We start from the raw sequence: 27,438 nt of genomic DNA on the forward strand, positions 1-27,438 counted from the left end.
GTTTCCTGTTATAGGATGGCCCTGCTTGTCCTCGCTGACCCCTGACACCAATAAACCTCTGATGGCAGAAACACACACTGTGACCACCTGCTCCAAAGCCTAAAGAGGCTCATCTTCTGTCCTTACAGCCTCAAATCAGACACGGGAAATGTCTCTGTCCCACTCAAGTCCCCCATTATCAGCGAGGAAGAACACGAATAATGATTTCTTTTGTTTCACTTACACTCATGTTTCATGTGTCCACAATTCAAATCTTTCAAAATAAAACACAATTAAATGTCGAAGGAAATAAATGTCAAAGAAGCTTGATTTTAGCTTGAAAGGAGCATGTGAGCGTTTAGAGCTTTTACATGAGGTGGACTCACTGTTGTGTTACAGCAGTAATCGGAGACAAAGAGACACTTGTGTATTCAGAGGGAAAGGTGGGGGGACAATGAGAGGGTGCTGACATCTCTCCGTGAAGTTATAGCTGGAAGAAGGAACCTTGGATAAATGCTGGGAAGGTGTGTGCAGTGTTAATGCCCCATTAAATCCTTGTTGTGTTGCAAAAGATTAGCAGGTGTGAAAAGGGAGTGTGTGTGTGTGTGTGTGTGTGTGTGTGTGTGTTCCCTCTCTCACACACATTGATTGGGTTTCAGTGTGTGCAGACAGGAGCTGTGGGAACGTCTGACACACTCTCTCACACACACACACACACACACACACACATACACACACACACACACACAGTGGGCTCCAAGCTGTAAACTGACAATCACACTGAGTTTAGGTTTCAGGTTGTTGCTTGATGCACTAGAAGTTTCCATCAATGTGCTCGGACCCGTCAGTTTCCCATGCTGCACAGCTAAGGCCGGTTCCTGAGCGATCGTTTGCTTCCATCACTGATGATTTGCTGATAGAAACTGGACGATGACGATGTTCCTCTGGGGCTCAAGCGATGGCTTTAATGTTTGTGTGTGTCCTTGTTGTCTCCTGCAGACTGAAGAATAAAAACCATCCAGTTTAACCAGTTCACATGCAGAACAACAGAGCAACAGGTTCAGGATCCTTGTAGTCCAGTGCTGGTTTGACCACACACCTCGATGTTCATTTAGCTCATTGATACATTTCACTTTTTACCTGCAAGTCTGATGAGTCAGTGAAGAGGGAGGCGGTGGTGATTTTCAAGGTTTCAAGTCAGTGTTGATCATGTTTGTGTGTAGGCTCTTTCAAACTAAACTCTGATCAGTAACTTGAGAGGCTGTGACCTCTCAGGCCTCTCAGCACTGAATTCATATTGGTAGTGGTTCATTTAGAGCGGATACCTCACTGGATGTGTGCTGCAATCTGAGACCTGCTGCTTTTGATGAGAACGTTTTTTGTTGTTAAAAGTCGCCTGATTCCCATCCGTGCACTTCACTTTATGTCTTACACACACACACACACACACACATTCAGAGCCAGACCAGGACTATCAGGGGAGAAGGAGCAGCCCTGCAGAAATCTCCCATCTTAAATCTGTAAACGTGGGCGGTTCCACTGTGCGTGTGTGTGTGTGTGTCCCAGGCTCCGTGGGAACACTCCAGCAGCAGCAGGAGGAGCAGGAGGACGCACCGGTCACTGCTCCAGGCTGCAGTCGCCTCACACTCCACCTGCCGCGGACTGTTTCCCGGACGCGCAGCGCAGGAAAACCGAGCTCCAGGAGCTCAGGAGAAATTCTTTGAAGACCGGAGCGACTGCAGATCGGGGGGGTTTACATCATGACGCGCAGCCCCTTCCTTTGGTAAAACTGGAAAAGCCCGAAACGTCTGCATCAAACAAGCTTTTCGAGCTTTGTGGAACATCACCAAACTCTTGGTCACGTTTGAACTGTGGTTCGATTTTCGTTCATCGGGTTTATTCAGTGTCCTCCCGGGGACACGCGCCATGAAGCGGCCGTGTGAGGACAGCAGCTCGGCAGACAGCGACGCGGAGGAGCTGATAGATGTGGGCAGAGACAGACTTCATCCAGGGTGAGTTTGCGTCCAATTATCATTTATTTTGTTATTTTTCTCAAGACGGATCATTTCATAACCACTTCTCTCGGTTTCTATTAGAAAACTCCCAGAAAGTTCAGTTTCAAGTTTTAGCTGATGAAGAAAAAACAAGTGCGAAATTCCCCCTTTGCCACATTTGCGCAGGATGTGGTTTTGTGGATGAGTGTAGGGAGCAGGAGCTGCAGGACAGGGTTCGAACGCTGGAAGTGAGAGGGTGAATGAAGGGTTAATGTTCATTTTACTAGTACAGGGGAGGTAATGAGGTAAGAAGTGGAATAGGAAGGTATTTGTACTTCAAATACATAACTATTTAGCTACAATTAGAAACGCACGTGCACAGAACTTCAAAACTTACTCTTCATCACTTTGACTTAAACCCACAATGGACCATTTTCCAAACGACACAGATTAAAGTTGCACCAACTAACTGTGACTTTTCCTGCAACTTATCATGTCTGTGTTGTAGTAACTTGAACAGTTAATTGATTTACTTGAAGGCATTTTAGTATTTTGTACATGTCCTGTGAAATTTTGACATTGTCTTCAGTCATGGTTTGTTAAACCCCCCCCTCAAATAAATGTAAGAATGTGCTCTACAACTATACTTCTTATTATTAACTAAGTAGTAGTAACTACACCATAATGAAACCTTCCAGGTCTCTCTGCACAAACAGCTCTTCTCATGTCAATTAGCTGTAATTCGCTCCCATAGTGTAAAATATACGTCACACTGTACTGTCAAATATATTTTAGTTGCAGCTGCAAACGTTTGAAAACATTAATCTTCCATCCATCCTGAGCAAATACCAGCCCAGTTGATGAGATGCACCTTGGAGCTTTGACCCTGTTAATATTTACCTGCAGGTTTTTAGTGGATTACTGCCTCCTGCTGGTGTGACAGTGTAACTGCGTCATTTGTTGTCAGTGTACTGGAAGTTAAATTTACTCACAAACAATCAGCTAATAAGTTTGTGCGGCCTGCAGTTACCTCGAATTTGATGGGAACTGAGTAAAGTTAAGTAAATAATGTAAGTTTGGACAGATATCAGATTTTACAGTGTATGATTGAGTAGAACCGTAAAGAGCCTCCTCCAAAAGAATTGGAACAGAAAGGGCAGGAACATTTTTATCGATACCTGTCATGTGATGTCACATTTTACTCCACTTTTCTTCTGGTTTAATCATCAAATCAGCTGATGTGGTCATTTCGAAGATCGATTACATCCTGCTTTTGCTTTCCAGACACGCGAAGGCCTCCTTCATCAGATGTGGATCACCGACCACGACCACGCAAGTGATGTCGAGGAAAAAACGCAGAGGGGTAGAGTTAACAAAGCATCGCTGATTCTGGTGTTGTGTCGCAGGGTTCGAACTCTGGAGATTTACTGCGATTTCTCTTGTTGTCAGATAATCGAGAAGCGGCGCAGAGACAGGATCAACAACAGCCTGTCGGAGCTACGGAGACTCGTCCCCACAGCTTTTGAGAAGCAGGTGAGAGTCCACGATTGTTTCCACAGGACTTTCAGTCAGTAGCTGTCGACCAAAGAGGGGCAAGATACTGTCAAAGCTTTCTGTGCTTTAATTCTTACATAGAACACATAAAACTACATTGTGGGTTTGGCGGTTGTTTGGTTTGTCTTGGATCATGTGTCACATTTCTTCTCTTTCTCTTCAATGTCTGAGATGCAAAGCTGCTTCAGAAGACGTTTCAGATTGTGTCTAACACTTGGTCTCTTTTTATCAGGGTTCAGCTAAACTGGAGAAGGCTGAAATCCTGCAAATGACCGTGGACCATCTGAAGATGCTGCAGGCCACAGGAAGCAAAGGTAAACACACAATCCGAAACGAACTTATGTGATAGAAAACTGAATCTCTTTGGGTTTTGGACTGTTGCTAATCTGAAGCTCTCTCCTTGGACCGTGCACCGCGAGGTGCAATATCAGGCAATCATTTCCACAACTCTTTCAAAAGTATTGGAACAGCAGTCCAATTCACTAGTTTTTGCTCTACGCTGACGTCGTTTGGGTTCAAGATCTTATGGATGTGAGATTAATGGGACAGAGTCAGCTGAAGCTGCTGCCTTTCAGTTGCATCACTTTTCTACAAAAGACACAAAAAACAGATAGTTGCACTGATACCGAGGGCACAGTCTACTTCCTGTTGTCTTTGTTGTGTAGTCGCATGCTGCAGGATTGTTCCTGTTTCTTGTCCTACAGTCAAAGGGCTCGGTATAAAAACACAAAACTGCACTGAGGAACTGAAATAAAACCAAAGAAATTCCAGAAGGACAAACGCGATGCAACTGTTCACAAGAAACAAAAAGAAATTGGGCCCTGGACACACAGCAGACTGGCCCCCACCCTCTGTAAAGAATCGCCCAAGACTAAAGACGTTTGGCTTTAATTACAATTTAGTCTTTGGTCATTTCATGTCTGTTCTTGTATTTTTGTGACCATATTTTTGACACTGGTCCATCAACATTTTTAACATTTAAAGTGTGTTTTTCATCAGTTTGCTTCTATTTTTTTTTACTTTTTGCGTCTGTTTTTGGTCAATTTCCAAACTTTTTTCTTCGTCAGATATCTAAACACTGTTCATACTAATTTTATATCATCCAGACACGTTGATCAAACCCACATTCTCTGACTGTCTCTGTCTGTCTACAGGTTTTGTTAACGCCCATGCTCTGGCCCTGGACTTCCTGTCTCTGGGTTTCAGGGAGTGTTTGACAGAGGTTTCCCGTTACCTGAGCGCCGTGGAGTGCCTGGACTCCGGCGACCCCCTGCGCTCCCGCCTCCTGTCCCACCTCACCTCCTGTGCCTCCCAGCGTGATGCGGCTGCCCTTACAGCTGCTTCCCCACATCACCACCAGCAGCCTCACCCTTTCCTCCCCCACCGCTGGGCTGCTTTTCAGCCCCTCCCTGCTGCCGCCCCCTCGCTGTACGGACTGAACATGGTTCCAGTGTCTGTAGATGCTGGAGGAGGTGGAGGCCCACAGAGGCTGGCCGAGCTAATACAGCACAGTGTGGCCTCTTCATTTTCCTCCCACACAGACTCCTCCCCTGCTTCCTCCTCTTCCTCGTCTCTGTTGCTCCCCTGCACCCCCGCCCCTCTGTCCACCTCCCTCCTCTCCCTCTCGGCTTCATTTCCCATCACACTCCACGGAGGTTTCCCCATCATTCCTCCCTCCTCCTTCACCAACACCACCAGTCCTCCCATCTCCTCCTCATCTTTGTCCCAGACTCCTCACAGCAGCAGCAGTAAACCCTACAGACCGTGGGGAACCGAGGTCGGGGCTTTCTAACCACTGACTAACCCTCAGCAACCAGCCAACAGCCTGGAAAACACTTTGATTGGTTTTAGCACAAACATCTCGTTAAATTAACTCGTCAACTAATGAGTTTTCACCTGTTGATTAGACAAAAAAGGTCCAGTTTTTCTGAAGCTTCTGCCCAATAGACAGGAAGGTCTTACTCACCGAAGCCTTTAACACATTTGAACCAAGATCCTTTGGTTCCCATCAGCGTTGAGGTCGACTAAAGTAATTTATTACAAAAGCCTTTATACAATTTATTAAAATGTATAACTTACTTTCTGTTTAGCTTATGTGTGTGTTAATCTCACAAAGCAGCGCATCAAACTACGATTTTGTTATTTAGCTCCAGTTACAAACGCTCTCACACAAAAACTGTACATTTGCAGTGATGAATAAAAAAGGACAAATATCAGTGTTTCTACAAAGACTCTGTGTGGAACAAGAACAGCAGCAGCTTCTCCCACAATAACACATCTGCAGCAAACCACATGTGGGAAAATTCAAATAAATGTAGTGGAGTGAAAGCAAACATAAAAGTTCTTCCTCCGGCTGAAACTGTAGATAAACACAGTACTTGGGTAAATGTATCTAGCTCCTTCCCAGATCTTTAAGTAGAGATTATGTGTCCTACTTCAGCTAAAAGCCAGGGTAAGTACGGTGAACTTACTTCGTACTTTTGTACATGTAGTTGCACCTCCACAGCACCGATGGGTGAAGCAGTGTTGTTAATTGATAACAGTAAGCAAACTGAGGAATAACAAGGGGGTACTTATTAAATATTACATGATAGGTGTGATACAGATAAGCAGGGTAAGAGGCTCCACTTTAAATTACAGCCCTCAGTTGTACTGTACTTAAGTACAAAGTGCCGTGAGAACTGTTGTGAATTGGCGCTACATATAAATAAAGTTAAATTGAATTAACAGCAGATAGGTGCTGTTTGCTGTACTTACCCTGTAAGTTGCTGGCTGTGATCTAAAATGTTATCAACTTCCCAGCATGCACCTTCTGAGAGCTGAAGCTGTGTTAGCTGTGCGCTTACACCTTGGTGATGGGGGCTTTATTTCAAATTAAAGGTTGTTATGGGCACAAATGAGTGGAATCTGACAACAGACACTCATTGATCCACTTTTTTTTAATCTAAAAAAAATGATTTGAGGGTTTTCACTTTAGTGCTTTTGTGCTGTGATAATAGATCTTAGCAGGTCCAACTCCGGACCAGCAGCACCAGTTTCTGTTCGCAATTATGAAAACGGTGACGCTTGGTGCTGAATTCCGTTTATTGGTGATGGTGGTGGACAGACCCTGGGTCAAAGTTCACCGTGTTATCCACAGAGTTATGGTTGAAATTCCAAATTTATTCCTCAGATGCACAGGGACAATGTGGGGAGCTGAAGTTTTTAAAACCAGTTTTTTAAGAGACTTCTTCTTCTCCCCCTTTCAGCTGTTCCCTTTCAGATGTCTCCACAGCAAATCCTGTGCCTCCATCTAACCCTGTCCTCTGCATCCTCTTCTCTCAAACCAACTAACTTCATGTCCTCTCTCACTACATCCATAAATCTCCTCTTTGATCTTCCTCTAGACCTCCTGCCTGGCAGCTCCAACCTCAGCATCTTCTTACTGGTATATTCACAGTTTCTCCTCTGAACATGTCCAAACCACCTCAATCTGGCCTCTCTGACTTTATCTCCAACACATCTAACATGAGCTGTCCCTCTGATGTCCTCATTCCTGATTTTTTAGTTTTTAAAGAGACTAATACCTGAAAAGAAGTGTTTCTCTGTGTAGATGAACAGTCCAACAGTGTTGGGGCCTGTTGGGGTTTTAGCTCCACGTTTTTCTGCTACATGTCTCTGAATTCTCCGTGTGCCTTAGTACAAATAAAGATGCTGCTGTGGTGAAGTGTGCTGTGGTGGTAATTTATCTTTTCCCTGCGGATTATGTGGAAACTGGGGCCCTGGACACAGAAGATCTTGGATGTTTTGAGTCATTGTTTTTGTCTGTTCGCGCACCTCTTTTGATTAAATTCCAGTTCTTGTTCATAACTCAATGACAAACAAGAACGATGAACATGAAGTTTGAAAGCTGTGGCCCATGTGACCTCTGACCTTTGGGGTTCGTGGGCTTGTGCAGTAACAGAGCCATGATTAAAGGGCTACTTCCTCATTTTGAGCCTATGACTGCTTCAGTCATACACGTGTAGTTACACAAAAAGTGGCTTCAGGTCACGTTTAGTCTGCCACTTCTGGAAATGACAAACTTGTTAAGAAACAGGAAGAAGTTAAAGGAAGTGTTTAAATTTGTTGCTGCCTCAAAGAGGATTTATTTGGTTTTCTTTCTATAAATCTTTCACTGCCTTGAGCAGTGGTGCAAAGTACTCACTCAAAGTGTCCTGACTCTAAGTGAGGCCACATTAGATGATGTCAGCTGATAAATCATGAGCCTTTTATGAAAGTTCTGTTATTAAGATGGTGAATCAGCGTCGGCCCTCTGTTTAATGGAAAAACCTGCAGCGGTATGACATCAGACAAGATGAAAGCCACTTTCTACGATGACGTCACATGTTCATCAAAGGACTGACTAGTGTGAAAAGTGGCTTTGGTTTATGCTCCGTTTTCCAACAGTTTGTGAATTTATCCCAGTGAAGGTAGGAATTCATCCAAAGCAATGAACCTGCAGGACCAAAATAATTCTTTACTCGAAGCAATTATGGAGTTTGTTGAGAGCCTGCTTGAATTTGCAAGAGGACAGACTGAAAAGCTTGAGGATCAATATGTGAGCGCCAACAGAAACTTTGAAGAAGGTTTGAAGGAACGATCCCTGGACCCCAGCGGTTCATCCGGTCAGTTCACAGGTGAGTGCAGCCCGAATGTTTCACCTGAGAAGCGACATCTGCTGGCAGAGATGAGAAACCGCTTGGCACGGAGGGACGAGCTGTTGGCTCAGGTGGAAAACCTGGAGGCACAGAGGGCCAAAGAAACGATTCATCACCTCCAAACACACAGAAAGCTGCTCGACATCCTCATTCAGTGTGAAAGGCAAAAGAAGAAACTGTTTCAAAATCTCTATGGAGACAACGTGACCGTCTGTCAAATGTTCATACCCTGGTTGTACCGCAGCATAGGTGAGACAATCAGGCCCATTCAACACAGGTTTGACCCGTCACCACAGGAGCAAAACCTGTTGGCCGAGAAGACCGGGTCCAGTTGTTGGAGATATAGCTTTAAACAGAGGAAGTCCAGTGACACAGAGACACAAAAGACAGTGAGTGACCTCCTGTCGACACTGGAGACGCTGGATAAAGTCTTAGAAGGTGAAAGACTGGAGACAGAAAAGTATAAACGCCAATATCAAGGCCTAATGCATGAATATAAAAACGTGAGCAACACGATGAAGCAGCGAAAAAGCTCCTGCAAATGTGGCCCTGACGTCACACCCGAACTGCACACAACTGAGTGCAAGATCAGGTTCACACAGGACGATGAGGACCTGTTGGACACACTGGACGAGTGTGCGGGAGAGATCATGGACAATGTGGCAGAGGTTGAAAAGCAGGCAGAAGAAGAGGTGGAGGTTTTCACGCGGAAGGTCAGACAGGAAGCTGCCGAGAACCAGTGGGACTGCATGTGGATTTGCTCAGCAGGAAATCGCTGTGAACAAGATCCAGATAACCACCTCCGATCAAAGCTTAAGTTGCTCAAGGATCAGGTAAAATATGAAAGAGACAGGGCTGAAAAGTTTGAACAGCTGCGTTGGATCGTTGGGGTGACATTTGAAGACTGGACGAAGGTGGAAAACCAGGTAGGAAAACCTGAAAACCAACTGGTGGAGACAGAAACCCAGTCGAAAGAGGAGACAGCAGCTGTCGGACAGGAGAGAGGACAGGGAGACGAGGCGAGACACCAAAGCAGCAACAAACCACTGTTGCCAAAGACTGAGACTCTGTCAGTGGATAAAGACAAACCAGCTGAACCAAAGTCCACAGAAGAGTCATTGATTGTTAATGTTAAACAACAAGTGGACACATCTGAGGAGGATGAGAGGACGTCAGAAAGTCCATCAGTCTGGTTATCGAGCAACATTGTCAAAGGTGTGTGTTTTGGCTTAGTTGCTGCGGTTGGTGTCGGTGTCCTGGCTGCCAGACGGTGGTTCTTCCGATAAGTCCTGCCCCCTTGTACAGTGTCCACCACCTGCTGATGTCCAGCCGCTACATGGTGGAAGAGTAAAGGACTGAGTGTAAGCAAAAAGCTAAAAAAGGGACCAAAGTTTCAGGTTGTCCCCCTGTATGGAGGGGTGTGTGTGGCTCCAATGGAGGCTGCGGTTTGAAATAAAAAAAGGTCACTAAAGAATAAAAAGGTGCTGTGTCTCAGTGTCCTCATTCATTGTAGTGTAGGACAAAACTCTTCACAGTCGAACTGTTGCTCACAACTGTCATTTCATTTTAGTGTTAAAGGTTTGGTGTTAAAGTGTGAGCCGTCATGTTCTCCTGCTTAAACTACTTTCTAGGTTTGTTTTCATTTCCTACTTCGACACAACGTATTAAATAATCACGTAAACCTGCGTCATATATTTTGTTTCCATGCAAACTTTGACAAAAAGGCGTTTGGGCACAAAGTCCACTGTACTGTCATTTTTAGTCCATCTTTGTCTCTGTGGGATTGTTTTAATCATTTGTCAATTTTTATTTAACATTTAACCATTTTAAGGAAGTGGCACCATCTTGTTGTGCAGTTACCATGGTTACGAGAAGTTATCGTCAACATGTCAGTTTGTCAGTGACTAGTGGTTGTCAGGTATCAGGATTCTGAATGACATCACACAAATTGTATACGTTCATACCAGGAAGGCTCAGACTGCTGCTGTATTTATTGGTTCAAGAAAGTCCACCAGTGCACATGTGGACCAGTTATTTTAAGGCTTAATGCAGCAATGACAGAATCAGAGAGACGAGGAACCAAAGTGACAGGAACTGAGCTTTAAATGTTTCCCTGGCACGTGGGACTAGATCGGACCACTGTACAGTGCACGAGGACAAACAGGTCTCACAGGCTTTGAATCGATGCATCTGTAGATGTTTGAAACTTACAAATTGATTAAAAATAAAAATTGAAAAAAAAAATCACATGCACATGAGTCCTTGAGATGTTTCTACAACTACATTAGAGTCCACCTGTGGAAAATTCAGTTGATTGGACATAATTTGGAAAAGCACACACCTGTCTACATGAGGTCCCACAGTTAACAGAGCATGCAGAGCACAAACCAAGACATGAAGTTCAGGAAATTATCTGTAGACCTCCGAGACAGCATTGTATCGAGGCACAGATCTGAGGAACGGTACAGAAAAATGTCTGCAGCATTGAAGGTCCCAATGAGCACAGTGGCCGCTACCATCCGTAATTGGAAGAAGTGTGGAACCATCCGGACTTTTCCTAGAGTGGGTCGGCCAAATTGAGCGATTTAAAAAGAGAGGAGGGTCTTAGTCAGGGACATGACCGGCACCACGATGCTCAGACTGAAAGAGCTCCAGCACTCTTTGGCCTGGATGCCAAGTGTCACGTCTGGAGGAAACCAGGCTTCAACAAAGTATCAAGTAAAGGCTGTGAATACTTATGTACATGGGATTTGAACCTGTGAACTTCTCTATCCCAACCCAATGATCTACCAGTAAACCATCCAGTATTACTGTAATGCATTTATCTGACAGTTATACTTTGTTGACATTAGATCTTTCAGTTTGGTTCCTTTTAAGAATACATCCACCTTAACCTGGGACATGGGTGGATTGGTCCAAATGGTCCAAAGCCTCTTAAGTTACTGTTGATACTTCTTGTTTGGGACATCAGTTAATGAAAAATGATCTAAAAATGGTTTTAATGAGGAGACATAGACACGGAAAACCTCCAAAAATACACTTAACATGAAGGACACTGAACATGAAAAGGCAAAAAAACCCCTCAAAATCTGAATGTTTAATTAGCACAAATAGACTGAAAATGACCAAACGCCCAGTTATATTAGTATTGTATAGGTAATTATGAGTATTTTATCAGTGGATTTTTACTGCGTACACACACACACACACACACACACACAGTGTCCTCTGTGCTGTCCGAACAGACAACACCTCAGATAAATAATGCAGAAAGCTCTGTCTGTATTCTGCTTCTATCGCTTTCCCGTTAAATACTTGTTGGAAGTCGGTGCCTCTGTGCTTCACTTGGACTGTTTCTGAGGGTTTGACAGAAAACTACAACAGGAACAGCAACAGGAAGCATTTTATTAGAGGTCAGCCACGAGGACACGGTGACAGCGGACGGACCCGTGTGCACTGAAGCATGAAGGAAGCAGAGGTGGAGGGTTTGTGTCTGGCAGCAACTTTCTGTTTCCTGTCGGTGGAAAAAATGAGCTGTGCACTGATCAAGATGAGTCACTGAGCAGCAACATGTCCGACAGGAGCTGGATTTAGTTGACGCAGGCAGAGACAGAAAAGTCCTGTTTGTTGTGTCCCGATTAGTTTATGGAGACATCGCTGCCACCATGTTGGCCGGACTTAAAACCTCTATGTAGTAGCCGTCTGGATCCTGAATGAAGGCTCGATCCTTTAAACCTGTGAGGAGGAAACAGGTGAGGACGTCAGCTCATCGCTGCAGGCGTTTGACCTGAAAACCACCCACAGCAGGACACTGTTTGTCTCAGCTGCTAAAAGGATGAATCCCGAACGTCTATGTGTGCAACCTGCTACACAACCTTCTCCAATCACATCAGTGGCTCCCAGTTGCCGGAGTCACTGACGTGATTGTGTTGGTCTCACCTGAACTTGGTTTCTTGAGGAACTTCACTCCTTGCTTTTCAAATAACTTACAGGCTGCAGTAATGTCGGGGACAGCGATGCCAATGTGTCCTGCAACAACACACACACACACACACACACACACACACACACACACAGCGTGAGCTGAATTATCAAAACTACAACCAGTTCCCTACAGCAGATACAGCAGCGACAATATATCAGGTAAAAGTCAAATATAACCGGCGAAATCTGAACTTCTCACCGAATCCTAGAGGCTTGTCGTTTCCGTGGTGATACCACAGGCTATCGTCCACCTCTGAACCCCAGTTACTGACACAGAGAAACAAAAGTCATTAAAACACACTCACTGTCAGTCAAGTCACAGATTCCTGTGAGAGAAAGTCAAAGACATGTGTCCAACACTGTGTGATAACTGGGCTTTACAGGGCAGGACGCACTGTGTGAGCTCTATGGTGCCTCTGCGAGAGAAGGTCCACGCCGTCCTCTCCCTGACATCACCCGGGATGTCGCCCTTGTCCTCGTAGCCCAGGAAGTAGTTGGTGAAATGCATCGAAGGGTAGTCGATTTTCTGCAACAGCCTGGAGACAGCAGAGCAGTTTTCTTATATCAGCATCTGAGATTTCTGCACAAACGCTCCTTCAGCAGGAAGCAGTTTCACTGAGGTCTGAAGTTTTTAAATTATAAAACTGAATCTTTTGAGTTTCACATAAGAAACGTGAAAGCTTAAAGCAGCAGACTGAAGAGAGAAACGTGGGTTTAACTGAGTCAAACTGATCCGGGAATATTTGATGAGGACTCACGTCAAGCCCAGGATTCGAGTGTAGAAGTCCAGAGATCGAGCTGGATCTTTGACCCTCAGCATGGTCTGCTGCATCATGAAGTCCTGCAGAGACAGAAAGACAACTGTTACGCAGTTTATAAAGCGCTGTTTGGTAATGTTACTGAAGTGTGTGTTAATCTGCTGCAGTTTCTTCACATTTAGATCAGAGCAGTAATCAGCCAAGTCCTCCACAAACCATGTACCTGTGCATTTGGACTTTGGAACTGAGCTAAAGGTTTAAGGTTTTTCTTTGCCATGTGGCGTTTGCTGCCTGCACAATCCCTGGTTTTAAGTGCAAATTACCGTCATTATTTTAAGCTGCTGTGGTGATGAGTGAGAGCAATGTTTTAATTAAAGTGTCTTTACAGTGTCATTCAATTATTCCATATTTAGTCAAACTAAATCCAACTCTGTCACGTTGGGGTAGAAACACAAACCTCCGAGGTGGAGAATTCATGAACTGGGCCTTTAAATGAGCTTCACGTCATAGCTGAGTTTACATTTACATTTCACTCGAAAGACTATAAATCTCTTCAAACTGGAGCAGAAAAGGAGCCGAGTGCAGGTTTTTCCAACTCAACAAACATCCAGGGTTAAAAGTCAGAGTATGTAAAGAGTCAGGTCAAACAGGTCAGACTGGATTACAGCCAGAGCCAGGAACTAAAACACAGACAATAAATTAAATCTATTAATAATGAACCTGGTTTCATGTCTAAGTAAAGTGTCACCTTGGTGATGGCTTCTCCTTCTTTACAGGCAGCAGACACGGCCTCATCCGACAGTCCCCTGTCTTCCATGGCTCTCATTCAAAGTCAATGAACACAGACGCGCGTCTCGAGGTGTCTCCGTCCACTCCTCTGCTTATGTGCTGCATTCAAGTGCGGCTTTTAAAACTGCGCTTCAAAGATGTGAAATTACACATCAGCACAGAAGCCAACAAAAAGATTATGTTTTTAATGCAGAAAAGAAAAATAAACTGCAGGATCATTTCACGCTTAAAATATAAGATAACAGGAAACAACATTTCATTTGTGAGACATTAAGTTTTTTTTTTGTATTTGCAGTTTGTTTTTCAAAAGATTTTATTGAGCTATTGTAGTTTTTTTACTAATTAGTAATTTTGACAAACACTTATTAAGTTGCATTTTGGAGAAAAATTATACTTGGTTGAATTTTCTTTCCTTTCCTTTTTAAATTTCTTTGGGATGGTGAACTGATTCCTATGCGCTTTGGACATCGGTCAGACGAAGGCAGCTGAAAACATCACCAGGGCTTTAATTTGCAGACAAGCAGAGAAAATTCAGAAACAGAGAAAACAGAGAAAAGTGTTTTTCCTGCCACTGCTAATACCAGCACTCTTTGTACATGCACTGATATATTTATATATTATATTTTTGGTATAACATGGGGCTTATTTAAAGAAAACAGAGTCCTGATAATCAACAATAATCGTTCCAGGCATTGGTTTGAAAAATGCTTGTTAACGTTAACTATACACTTTCTACATATGTCTTGTGCTTTAGAAATTTCTGACAGACGCTGAACACACCACGATTTCAGTTTGTTCAGGGAGGGGCCACAGCGCAGCTCCTGCTGCCTTCAGGTAACCTCCGCTGTTACAAAAGAAACAGGTGCAGCAGTGATGAGACGTGCACCAGGTGGAGGAGGACGTGAGGCTCCACTCTGTCCATTCTGAGCTGCTCCAAACGTCACATCATCGTTACGTCTTTACACACACGGAGGGTGGACGAAGATGATCTGTGCAGTGTGTGTGTGACCTTCAGCCACAGACAGTTACAGGTTGGCAACAGGAGTTAAAATAGAAGTTGGTCACAGTCTTAAAAGATAACGAAAAACAAAATAAAAACTACCTGCTTTGACATTCATTTGTCATATGTATATTTGAGGATGAGTTGGTCGTTGCAGTAAACTTTAACCAGACTGAGAATATCGATAACTGGAAGCGTCTGGAAACATACATGCAGAAAAAGCTCAACTCACCTGGATTCTAGCAGTTACACCTGGACTGCAAAACACATAGTACCACACACACACACAGTTTAGACACTTTTTGTTTGCATGAAACGAGTTGTGCTGTGTGTCCACAGGCTCTAAAGTTTGACGGTGCAGAATATCCACCACCGGGATATTACAGTTGAAGGGTGATGGGAATAAAACCACTGCGGGACGATTCTCGTATTACATTATTCTCTGGCATCTGGTCGAATACATCGGCAATAAACTAAACTACTGATGAATGTGACGAAAGACGTGGAGAACCTTGAGCACAGCTTCCTTTTTAGTAAAACTGCCAAAAAACTAAACGTTAAATAATGAGGAAATTTTTTAAAAAAAAAAGCACTTTATGCTTTTGAATGCGTTGCTGGCCATAAACACCTGAAATACTTGCTGCCAAATTAAGTCTTCAAATAAAAACGAAACATGAATTAATCTGTGCAACAAATAAATCCACCAACTCCTGTGTGAAAGAAGGTTAAGAAGGGAGGCGATCTACTACACTTCAACACTTTATTCTTTAAGAAACAAAAGAACAAAGTACGGAATTTAAAAGCATATTTTAATATGTACAAATTTCGTTTAGACCAAATCCTCTTCACCAAACAGGTTTCTGTACATCAGTGTGACGCACTTTAAAAAAGGAGAGAGCAGGTCTTTGCTTTTAGAAGGAAAAGAACAAAAAGCGGTGGACAGACAGGTGGAAGGACAGGAGACGGTCTGTCTCATCATCTCCGAGCTGCCTTGCGACTCTCCAGCAGCAGGACCACCAGGCGGCTCTTCAGCGTGGACAGTTTGCTGCTGTAGTTCTGCTGCAGGACGGACGTGAGTCTGGAGCGGAGGCTCCGCAGACTCGGCAGGGAGCTGCTGTCCGGCACGTTGAGCAGCGTGTGGAAGAAGTCCAGCCACAAGTCGCTGTGGGGGTTTCTGCAGGACAGAGACTCAGGTTCAAAATGTGGACTTCCTCTCACATATAGGGCACCAAGAACGTTTTCAGACCCGCTTCACTTTTTTCTATTTTGTTATGTTGCAGACTGATACTACAATTTTTCCCTCATTAATCAATGTGATATTTCAGTTTTTCCTTAATTTAGACATTTCAAAAATGATATATGAGGCTGCAACATTACAAAATTGAGAAAAATAATTAAAAATAAAGAGGAAAAAAGTGGGGAATCCCTGCATTTGTTGGGGACTATTTCCAACAGCAGATTAATTTACACTTTTGCTTCTAGTGAATATTTGTGAATATTACTAAACCGATACCCGAAGAGCGAGGCAAAGATTTCTGATCTATAACTGGTCTTGTCTGGTTAATACACCTGTTTGCACTCAGGCAAAGAAAAAAGAAAAAAGAGAGAGTGGACTGTAATGTGCTGTCCAAAAACTAAAGTCGTCTCTTGATATATCAAAACTCAGGTGATGGGAAAAATAACAACAAAAAAAAGAAAAACCTTAACAACAACTGAATCAATTTAACTGATTGTTTTAATGGAGAATTTCTTCAATTTTGAGAGTGATGCAAATTAAGTTGCACAACATTCTGTTTGACATAAACACATTATATAGAACAGAGAACATTAAGTACTACAGAACATTTTCTTGTGAAAAGACTTCAGTGCCCTCTGTTGGACAAATATGTTCAACTTTCTGTTCGAACTTTCAAACATTTCTGCAGTGATCTTAATACTGTTGTTGTATCAATCCAGCACGTACCGTCTGAACACAGCATTTGTCTTCCAGACGCCACCTTCATCAGTGACTTGCATGTAGGTTCCAAACAGCATGCAGTGGACGGTCCCGGCTATTCCAAAGTAGTCCGTCTGAAAACACACACGGAAAAGAGACAAGGGACCAAACACAGTCAATTTTATTTATAGCTGCTTTAATCTCTAAAGCAACAACAAATACTTTTCCAGGTGTCCTCACCTGATAGTTCCAAGGTTTCCCACTGAGCATCTCCGTACACTGGAAGCCTGATGTCAAACACCTGGCTGTGAAAGCAGTGCCTTCTGGGAAAAGCTCCATATCTATGCTCTGTCCAAGGTCAATGAGGACGAGGCCGTGGTCCACGCTCTCAGAGTCAAAACACTTGTTGTCCATGAACCTGAAACACAATAGTGATGATGATGATTGTGTGTTTTAGTGACACGCTTGTTGCTTCTGTACTTAACCACATGTGATAATGAGTTCGGTACATGCTCACGGACTATATGGCTCTTTAAGTAGATGCTCATCATGGATCATATTTTTTCTTCCGAGGTCATTTCATTAAAACTTTCAGGGACATAACGGGAAAATCTCTTGTAGCAATGTGTTGATTGTTTCTGTGAATGATCAGCTTTCAGCATTTTATTGAAAAACATCAAATGCATTGCTAAGCTAACGGCTCCGCTTTGATATTCAAACAGTAGAACTGAACAAATTGTAAAATTAAGGATTTGTGCAAAAATGAGTCTGTCTTCACATTGTTCATAAAGCTTAGTGTTACTTATTGTATTCTATGTATTTCTTGTCTTGTCTATTTCCATCATCCTTGTTTCCAAATAAGTGACTGAATATGGTCTAACAAAACTGCTTCCGCATTATAAAAGTTCTGTAAATTATTTTTGTAGCTGCTGACCATGAAACAGATTTAAAGTCTTGTTACACAAACACACACACGCACAAAAGGCGAAGAAGCATGTGTATATGTCTTCATTACCTCTCTCCCAACAGGAAGTTGTCAGGCTTGATGTCAGCGTGGATGATGTGGATACTGTGCAGCTGCTCCACCATGTGCAGGATACAGACGGTGAAGTACATGACCAGAGGCTGAGGCATCACCTTATCAGCCAGAGTTTTATAGATGTTCACCGCGTTCTGAGAGTGAAGTCACAGTTTCAGAGGAACATGAATTTCATGCTACGATGAAACATGTAGGAATCCATCAGAGTAAAGGAAGGACGTGAACATACCAGCAGGGTGCCGTAGTTGTGCAGCTCACCAAGCAGCACGCTTCCGTCAGTGAAGAGGTGAGCTGAGCGGGTGCTGCTGTACAGGTGACGGACGTCGGGCTGCAGCCGAGCGTCCAGCTGAGTGTTGATGTAAAACTCCCAGGGATTTGCCGGCTTCTGAACCTGTTCATGTTAAAACGATTAGATAGATTAGATGGAAAAGATTGAACTGCATCAGCAGAAATTTGCTCCAAAAACAATAATGTGGAAGTCACATTCACACTGCTTCATATTCCCCCATTCACACACTCAGATGGGGAAGCAGATATGCAGCTGGACTGCACACACCAGGACAAACCTATCTGAGGTTTAGAGTCTCCACCCGCTTAGCCACAGAACAATACTGTTTAAGAGCAGGAGTTTTCTGGAGGCTTTTTGCAGCAGTTCCTTACCTTCAAAATCACCTTCTCTGAAGTTGTGGGGTCAGTGGCCTGGTAGACTGTGGCAAAAGCCCCCTGACCAAGAATGCAGTCGACTCGCAAAGATGCTCTTCCTGTCAGAAGACACACATCTTCATTTTAACACATGTTAATTCACTTCAGCTCAGCACTTTAGTGTTTAAATACGAGTGGTACGTTTGGACTTCAACTCAAAACTCGGACATTGTAACTTCCTGGCTGTGCTTACTGACCAAAGGACAACATCAAATTACTGTAAATAGCATCTCTGTTTAATAAGATTTACAGATGTTGGAAAATGTATTTTGAGCACTGGACAGATCGAGACTAGCTGCTTCTTACTGCCTGCAGTCTCAATGCTAAGCCAGGCCAATATCCTGACCTTCCTTAAAACATTTGTTATGGTGAGGTTCACTTAAAACTTTGTGCATCATGCACCACAACACGAAGACCCATATTCACGAATAAATAAAAAACTTGCTAAAGCGTCAAACATTTCTGTTAAGACAATTAGATGAACCTCTCCTTACCCATGCTGAGCGTCATCTTTGGGGCGATGTTGGGTACGTTGCACTGCCAGGTGATGCAGCGGGGGTGAGAGGTGACAGGCACCGTGAGGGTGGACAGCAGATCAGAGATCAGTTCGCTATCCCAGGGATCGGGGACCAGCTGGACGGCTCCCGTCCTGGCTGCCCTGGGTGGAGTTGTGCTCATGGAGATGTCCGTGCTGGACCTCAGCCCTTTGTCTGGACTCAACATGGGTTCATCCTGTGGTGGCTGCACCAGGCTCATGGCCATGTCAGCACAGAGCTGTGGCTGCTCTGGACTCATGGGAACGTCCATGGTCCTGGGTCCATGGGGACACAGGAAGGCATCCAGGTCTGGCTCGACTGTGACTTCAGGGCTTGTGATGGCCAGCCAATCCGGTTTGACGGAGCAGTCTGGGCTCATGGGAACATCACAGGCTGGTTTCTGGATGTGTTCTTGGCTTTCACTTTTATCTTCCATGATATGAAAAGGTTCACTTCTGGGTCTGAGTGAACTCCCAGGCTGCTGTGAGACAAGAGAGCCTTGTTTGTAAGGCTGCTCTGGGCTTGTGTACACCTCAAAATCTGGTCCTGTGGTCCTGGAGGCAGAAGTCAGACAAAGGGTCTGGTCTCTGAAGGAGAGGATAGCGGGAGGAGGAGGCTGGACCATGGTGATGGAGGAGGTGGTGAGGCAATGCTGGGCTAAGGCGAGACCTTCACCGACGATGGTGCCTTGTTTGGCCGAAGACAGAGCAAGCTGACTGACTAAGAGCTTATCATCAGACGGACTCTGCTCCATGATGGGGCTGAAAGTGTGTGTGTGTGGACAGAAAAAAAACCCCAATAATTAGACTTATAATTCAATATTTATATGCATTTCTTACTTTTAATTACTGCTTTTAAACCTCTGAGATCACTAAGTCAGGAAGGTCTGACAGTGCACTGTGCAGAACACTACTACAAAACAATGATAATCCATAATAAATGGGATTGTTACAATTCAAAGCCATTTCAAATCCATAGTCAGCGAATAACCTCAATAACTTGACATTACCTGAGTTTTTTGGGCTGGCGTCTGATAAAAGCATCATCGTCAGCGTCTCCACCATCATAGTTGTTCTCTGCAGAAAAGAAAATACACTTTGGTTTTAAATGTATTGCTTTCAGACAACCACGATGAATAGTTTGGCTGAATTCCTCACATCATGTCTCACTAAAATACACAAACTGCAGGCAGGTGAGTGCGTGTTGGTTCAGTTACCTTGGTCAGGGAAGAAGTTGCCGCTGGAAGGCGTTTTGTGTGTGAACGGGGTGGAGACAAACTGGGCCAACATGGCAAAGTCTGAGGTGCTGTTGGGACAAGCAGCCAGAGAGTTGAGGGAGTTGTAGCGAGCTCCCCACATGGTGCTCTCGTCTGGGATCATGTGTAGAGGAGTCTCCTGATCAGGAAACACAAACGGGCATCAACAACATGGACGGCACAGAAAACGACACATTAACCAAATACTAACATCTGTAATTACAAGGAAACCAACACGGTGTTGTTAGTATGTCGCAAGATGTTGATAAGAAGACAACAATCCTTACTATAATCTATACTGGGTGAAAAGCTCGGGGGCTTTAAACAAAACGCACGCTGACGCCTGGCGACTTGTAAAACTAACAGCAGCTGCTCTCGACTGGGACTGAAGCCTTGAAACATCTCAGGGGTTTCTGATGGACAGGTTTAGTCTCATATGTTGCTAATAAATGTTCCGAACTCCTGCGAGTTATTACAATGTCTCTGTGTTTGCCCTGAAACAGACTGGACACCTGTCAAGGGTGAAACCGGCTTCTCACCCAGTGACTCCAGCCGCACAAGACCCTAAATAATATACACGCTCACAGATAATGGATGAAGGGATAATTATTAGCATATTTGCTCAGCATAGTAACGCTCAGTGTGACATTCATGTAAAATATCTTCATGGTTGATGTTTAGCTGCTGTAATGTTTTATACATTTGAAGAATGATTCATAAATTAGGCTTTAACTTTCTAACATTACTTGGTACCAAGGAAAAATATTCTCCTACTTATTATTAAATCTTTCTAATACGTCACTATGAGTCTAAGTTTTGCACATCTCCACCCTCAGGACAAAAAAAACAAAAACCTTCATCTCTGTACATCCCAGGTTGCACATTGGATGTCTATGATTACATCATAATGGTACAAATGCAAACTTGGACCTGTTATTATGATGTGATGAGTTTATGACCGCCACAGTTTTTGCCAGTACTCACATTAGGTTTGTCTTGTTTAGACACCGGGAGTTCAGCCAGAGCTCTGATTGGTTTAGACTTCTCAAAACGAGAAGGAGCAGCAGCACTTAACAGAATGCAAGAGAGAAACAAACCATCGACATTATTCACGGAAATGTTGACAATTATTTATGACATTTTACCATAGGAAAAGTCAGTTATTATTTATTATTATATTATTTATTAGTATGTCGCACATGGACACAACTTGAGTCATTTAGTGAAAGTTAAACTGGACCTGACACAACAAGGAAGCCATCATTTTTCTGTCCAGTATTCACTGTACCTGCCATTTTCTTTGTCAGTGTCGTCCTGGAAGATGGTGAACGGTGTCGTTGTTGGAGGCTCTGTGAATGAGAAGGTGCCGACTTAAAATCATTAAAAGAAAGGTCTGTTGGTCGGAAACTGCATCCGACCCAAATGTGACGAGCACAACAAAAATGCAATTCACGTCATTTCTCTTCTGCCGAAGGCTGAAAACAAATGAACTGTTTTGCCAGGTAACGGTATTCTCGCCCTAATAAAGAACTTTTAAAAGACGTGTTTCTGCTGTGTACAGGTCAGTTCTTTAAACGCTTTGTCTCCTTATTCATTCACATGTATTTTTACCATTTCTTGGTAGCCACGTCTCAGCAGTGTGGAGCACTGATGTGCTGCTGAATGAGTCTTCTAGGAGAGTCGGCGCCTGGAACATGTCCATGATGACACCTGTAGAATAAAAAAAAAAGCAAAAAGGAAACTGAAGGTGCAACAGAACTGGTGTTGTTGAGACACTGACACCTGTAAAAAACGTGACTAAAGACAACATCGTTATTCCTCGTTCCTCCATCGTTAAAAAACCCACACAGACATAATGAGTGGTTGTACTCACCCAGAGCTTCTCGTGTGTTGACAGTGGGTGAAGGCAACACCCGTGATGGCGTGGCCTGGACGAAGCCCAGTGAATTGTTAGGAGTGACGTGGGACAGGTTAGCTGTGGCTCCCTGTGACACTGAGACAGACAGAGACCTTCATTTGAAAACATTCACAAGAAGCTACACAAGAGACAGCTGTGAACATCTTGGGTACTTACCATCAAGGTTCCCCTCAGGTTCTGGCAGATGAATGACATTTCTGAAGAAAAAAAGAATGAGCTGAATCTATTGGAGAAGCGGTCTGGACATACAGATGGTCGACAGACAAGAAGACCTTTTACAAAAACCTTTTTAATACATGCAGCTTTTTCTTCATACACCCACGGTCAGAACAACAAGTGCAATGATGTCGGTGGTGGAACAGCTTTATTATTTAAAGGGACAGTTAATAAAAAAAAAAAAAAAAAAAAGAAAGTCCAATCCAGTCCAATAAAATGGATGTAAATTAAAGGGGCTGCAGAGGGAAAAAAAAGTTATGTGTCTCCACTGAAACAATATCTACGGTTCTTTGAATAGTCTACACGTAGTTGTCAATGAAGTATTTTTTTAGGTATTATCTTTAAACAGTGCTGCTGCTGATTTGGACGGGCATTGCCCAGATGTGACTGATCATCACGTTGTTTAAAAGCAATAGTTGTATATTTCTTCAGCAATACATCAGTAAAAGTTGCCCAGGCCATGAAACAAGTCTGTTTTCTTACAGGCTCGACAGTGTCTCAGATACTCACTGATCAGTAGTGTTGTGCTCCTGGGTTCGACACTTCTCCAAAGTGTTGGGCTGATGTTGAGCATCCTGGTGTTCTGGAATGTCCATTTTTCCACCGGGAATGCAGGCAGGTCTGTGGAGCGACTGGTTGATCTGGTTGAAGCTTCCAGGCTGCACCTCCGTGAATTGATCGGTGCACAACAAAGTTAGTGTTGATTTTGGTAAATGAATGCTCCTGTCAGCCAGGCCTGAGGGATGTTGGGACACGTGTGAGCTCAGGGGATGTGCGTCAGTTGGCCTGGTGCTTTTCTGGTGCTGAGGAGGGTCGGACACAGCAGCGGACTCTTGGATGAAGGTCGGCTCCATGCATAATCTCAGGCCGAGAGAGCGCCTGCTGCTCAGGCGGTTTGAGGGTCGAGGATGCCCAAAGGTCTGCTGGGTAGGATTAGGGTTCAGACCGGCAGCTGGCTCTACCACAGGCAGCTGCTACCAAGAAAAAAAGCAGAGATTTCATGCAAATGAGGCAGTTTTCACAATTGTTGCACAGTTTACAAAAACTTACTATACTACACGTGTAACTTCATCAGTAACTAGGGTAACTGATGAAGATGGAGGACTCCTCTTTATTGACTTCATAGCACAAATCAGCCAATTAAATCAGAGAAATTAAAGCAGTTCTAACCCGTAACTTTGCAAGCTCGATTGCTTTCATGACTCTTGTTGCTCACCAGAGCATGTTTACACGCATGCAGCGTTTCTCCTTAGCATTAGTATTTTCCAGTGTTTGTCACCATGAACTAACAGGCCACATGTTACTCTGTTCTTAGCAGGAACCTCCAGCCTTCATTTTATTTAGTTTACACTGTCTGTGTGCTGTTCACATGCTGATTCTGGAGCTCGCCACAAAGATGGACGAACAAATATGACTCATTTGTTACTCGACTAAACGGCTTTAGCTAAAAGTGCGTGCGGTGACATGTGTGCCACGCTACTCCGTGTACTTCTGTCTTACTCTCTGTGATGAAGACTGGCTGGTTAAAGTGCCACATGCTTCCAGGTCCTGGGTAACTTTCTCCAACAGTGATTTAATGCTCAGGATTCCCTCCTCTTGCTCCCTCAGCGTCTTCCCCTCTTTAAACAAAAATAAAACCAATGTTATAAAAAGTTAATACCTCCCCACATAATACACATAATTGGAGTTGATATGTTACATTTCCCCTGCATCCGAATTTACAAACCACTTACTTTTCTCTCTGAGCTCCTTTTCCTGTTTCTCCCGGAGCTCACGGAAGTACTTCTCCGCTCGGACCTCCTCAAAGCACAATTCAGATTCTTCACAAACCAGTTCATCCTTCATGTACTCGGACACGGTCTGAACGCAGGAGCCTTGATTGGACGAAATCATCCCGGACGTCTCAGAGCGGGACACTCTGTGGAGGACATTATACCACATGGCGCTTTTGAGCATTTTTCCTTCACCGAGGAAAGAGTTCAGTTACTGGGGCTTTTTGAACTTTCTGAGCTCATCATTCTGATTCTTTTAGCCTAAGTATGTCCTACTTCACCAGCAGTGAACAGGGGACACATAGTGCTCCTTGGTACCACTATACTGGGCATTAGGAATCTGAAATATGTACTGCAAAGAAATACTTTGTGTATTAATCAGTAACCGGTATTAAACTAACAGCCTATACATAATTTTTTTTACATAATACATAATTAAAAGGATAAAATATAACAAGCGTGGTTGACAGAGGTGCTTTTCACGTTATCCTATGCACTAAAAACTTCCTTTCTGCTCTTTCTCGCACTTGCATCTTGTGAAACGTAAAACACTTTTCTGATAGGACTTTGCTTTGATGTTTCCTCCTTGACCTTTGGATAAAAGCGTCTTCTAAATGTTTTATAAGAATTATTGTAATATATTTGACATGACTCCTGCTATTTATCCAGCCTCATCATAGATGCATTGAAGGAGGATATATTTTTAATTTCAATAAACCTGTGTAAACTACATGGTCTGCAAGGTATATTTTAACTTGAACTGAACATTTCTACAAGAATACAAACCTGGGTGAGTGGGGGTATAATTAAAATAAAGAATAAAACTTACAAGATGGTGGTTTTATGCGGTTTGGAGAGACAATCCACAGAGACCTGTAGCAGAGAGTACAGAGTATTAGTTCATCTCAAAAGCAGAGAAAAATCACTAAACATTATTTTATGAAAAATGTATTATATATAGACACACCTTCACCTGAGCCACTGGCTCTTTGTGGGACGACATCTGATTCGTTAATTGCGAGTCCTGCAAAGGGTTTCGACCTCCTGCTGTAAAATATAGGCAAATACAAATTAAAAAAACGAAAAAGAATCTGACAATATTCACAAAGCCTTAAAGAAAATAATATTTTACCAAATATATAATCCAGTCAACGCATTCTTACCTGATACTGATGACTGGCTTCCGGTTCGTGTTTGGAACTGCCTGCAGAGAAGTTTTATGAGCATATTGAATTAATTGCTGTGCATGTTTAGTAACATATTCTTGTAAAGTGTATTGTCCTCAAAGAGCCAGATGATAAACAGGCAGATTGGAGTATTTACTGTAAGCAGACATTCTGCTCCATTCCTGTTTGTTGTTACCTGTACTCATGGAGAACAGTGTCGGCAGGCTGGGCTTGGTTCTCCATTGCTTTTTGGTACACAGCTTCCGCCTGTTCATTCATGCCTCTGTGCTCAAACTGTTGTGCCCAGGCCACATAAAGAGCAGCAGTCCTGCTGCCTACGCCTTTACTGTAGATGTAACTATACAGCGCAATAGGGTCAGAATAATAACTCGCCTATAAGAAAGTTAAAATGGAGAAATATTTGTGTGAGATTTAACCAACTCTATCTGTATGAATGTTGCACCATTATAATGTAATGTTACGTGTGACACTTACACATTTGATACAGTAGTTAACATATCTGATGTCATTTGAATATTGGTCAACATTCAAAAATTTCTCTACCAGTCTGTCAAATACCACTGACATCCCATCACTGCCACCTGCAGGCAAAGTTTGTTGCAGATACTCCACAAACCTACGAAAACACACATAAACACTGTCAGCTAACAGTCAAGCAAAATGAAAAAATAAGTTGCACAAACAGAGAATTACTGTCTGAGCACCAGAGGAGATTCTGTAAAATTAAAACAATGTGATGATTTGCCTGTACAAGAAGCCCTGTTTATAATGTCTATTTTAATCAAGAAAACAAGGAAATGGCATTAATAGAAACTACAACATAGAATAACACACTAACTATTGAACAACTGCAATTGAAAAAGGTTTTTTTAAATAGTAATGTGTGGATTATAATAATCTTCTAATATACACACGATAGACGAGGTCTTTACTTTGTTCATTACCGTAATGCATGTTGTGGTTATGAATATTATTTTCTTGTAGTATACATAATTGTTCATAATTACTTGTTTCAGTGGTAAATGAACTATTTCTCCATCTTCATGTGCTGGAAGTTTAGTCTGAAACCTAAAGTTATTGCTTGAAAAAAAATAAGCAATCGTAACAATTTACTCACTTGTCCCACGCATCCAGTGGGTCTTCTCCTGTGTATGAACTCAAATTGCTTTCAAAACACCTAAAAGAATGAATGTAGTGAAAATTAAAGAAGCGATCATGAATGCTATAATTACATTATTATACAGCGTTGTGTTCATGCTAGCTGTAAGCTAACAGCTAACGTTAGCAGGAAACGTAACTTCAATGTTTTCCTATAACTTACTGTAAATACGTGGCGATATCCATTTCGCTTTTTTGGTTAAAATGACCTTTTAATGTCGCAATCAATCCATTAACATCCAGCGTTAATACGTGGTTGATTATCTTTGTTTAAAAAAAAAAAAAACTCCGTTAGATAACTTTACTCGTTACGTTTGTCTCTGACCGAGCAGCTGCTGTTCATACTAGATTTGAAATTTCGCGCTCAACCAATAGGAACGTGGCCGACTTGAGAGACCACGCCCCTTTACGTCCATTACGCACATTCCTGGATTAAAAAAACGTTTCAAATACATATTAATTGGCAAATTGTGACCAAGTACACTGTGGGAGATATTTATTACAATGGTTAATATAACTATTTAAATTATATTACCTTTATTTAATATGGTTTTTAGTCAGTTCTTTAGTTTTTTGGGTTGTACTGGCTGGGTTTGTTTTCTAGTAATTGGTCAATGCCAAGGGACCCTCGGTTTACCGAGAGTTAGCCCACTGATAGATGAGTAGGAATGGGATGGATTTCAGTTACAGTAAAAGAGTCAGGAGAAGCGAGTATTCATTTTTCTTTCTTTGATTGCTGGCATGAAATAAAATGTAACTCTGAGAATGGACTATTGCATTTTTCCTGTGTAAATGGTTTCTTCCACATAATCAGTTACCTTTTCCTTTTGATTTAAGATTCATTTTGACTGATCCCCAATCTATGACCTGCTTCTATCGCTTCAGCTTTAAAGGGCAACTTCACCAATTTTATACTTGCTCTCATTGGCTTAGTTTAGGTATAAAAGTACCTTAATGCTTTTAACCTTCCCTGTAACTTCTC

At 42.9% G+C, this 27,438-nt stretch overlaps 3 protein-coding genes across 6 annotated transcripts; 1 reads left to right on the forward strand and 2 right to left on the reverse strand.

Annotated features, from left to right (window-relative positions):
• The first annotated feature begins 1,538 nt into the window (after positions 1-1,538).
• On the forward strand, positions 1,539-7,233 carry hey2 (hes-related family bHLH transcription factor with YRPW motif 2). The gene is made up of 5 exons (XM_067482915.1): positions 1,539-1,991; positions 3,258-3,336; positions 3,423-3,506; positions 3,760-3,841; positions 4,682-7,233. Exons 1-5 carry the CDS (start codon positions 1,906-1,908, stop codon positions 5,317-5,319), a joined length of 969 nt encoding a protein of 322 aa, XP_067339016.1. The 5' UTR covers positions 1,539-1,905; the 3' UTR covers positions 5,320-7,233.
• A 2,921-nt stretch (positions 7,234-10,154) lies between these two features.
• On the reverse strand, positions 10,155-13,855 carry LOC137102988 (lactoylglutathione lyase-like). Of its 2 annotated transcripts, none has more exons than XM_067482956.1 (6): positions 13,697-13,855; positions 12,949-13,031; positions 12,586-12,726; positions 12,390-12,457; positions 12,197-12,235; positions 10,155-11,941 (listed from the first exon to the last, which is right to left on the reverse strand). In XM_067482956.1, the coding sequence occupies exons 1-6, from the start codon at positions 13,772-13,774 to the stop codon at positions 11,850-11,852; spliced, it is 501 nt and encodes a 166-aa protein (XP_067339057.1). In that variant the 5' UTR covers positions 13,775-13,855; the 3' UTR covers positions 10,155-11,849. The 2 variants fall into 2 exon arrangements, with proteins under 2 accessions (XP_067339057.1, XP_067339056.1); XM_067482955.1 differs by having other exon boundaries at positions 12,146-12,235.
• A 1,673-nt stretch (positions 13,856-15,528) lies between these two features.
• bub1 (BUB1 mitotic checkpoint serine/threonine kinase) lies at positions 15,529-26,801 on the reverse strand. Of its 3 annotated transcripts, none has more exons than XM_067482774.1 (24): positions 26,620-26,801; positions 26,416-26,475; positions 25,773-25,914; positions 25,474-25,670; positions 25,275-25,315; positions 25,079-25,158; positions 24,941-24,984; positions 24,073-24,257; positions 23,840-23,958; positions 22,850-23,310; positions 22,280-22,320; positions 22,079-22,198; positions 21,817-21,915; positions 21,494-21,554; positions 21,190-21,274; positions 20,167-20,344; positions 19,960-20,026; positions 18,909-19,711; positions 18,373-18,473; positions 17,942-18,103; positions 17,689-17,846; positions 16,914-17,091; positions 16,701-16,807; positions 15,529-15,911 (listed from the first exon to the last, which is right to left on the reverse strand). In XM_067482774.1, the coding sequence occupies exons 1-24, from the start codon at positions 26,640-26,642 to the stop codon at positions 15,713-15,715; spliced, it is 3,711 nt and encodes a 1,236-aa protein (XP_067338875.1). In that variant the 5' UTR covers positions 26,643-26,801; the 3' UTR covers positions 15,529-15,712. The 3 variants fall into 3 exon arrangements, with proteins under 3 accessions (XP_067338875.1, XP_067338874.1, XP_067338876.1); XM_067482773.1 differs by having other exon boundaries at positions 22,850-23,313; XM_067482775.1 differs by lacking the exons at positions 26,416-26,475; positions 26,620-26,801 and having other exon boundaries at positions 22,850-23,313; positions 25,474-25,635; positions 25,773-25,911.
• Between the last annotated feature and the right edge of the window lie 637 nt (positions 26,802-27,438).

Source organism: Channa argus, chromosome 17, assembly GCF_033026475.1.
Source record: "Channa argus isolate prfri chromosome 17, Channa argus male v1.0, whole genome shotgun sequence".
NCBI lineage: Eukaryota > Metazoa > Chordata > Actinopteri > Anabantiformes > Channidae > Channa > Channa argus.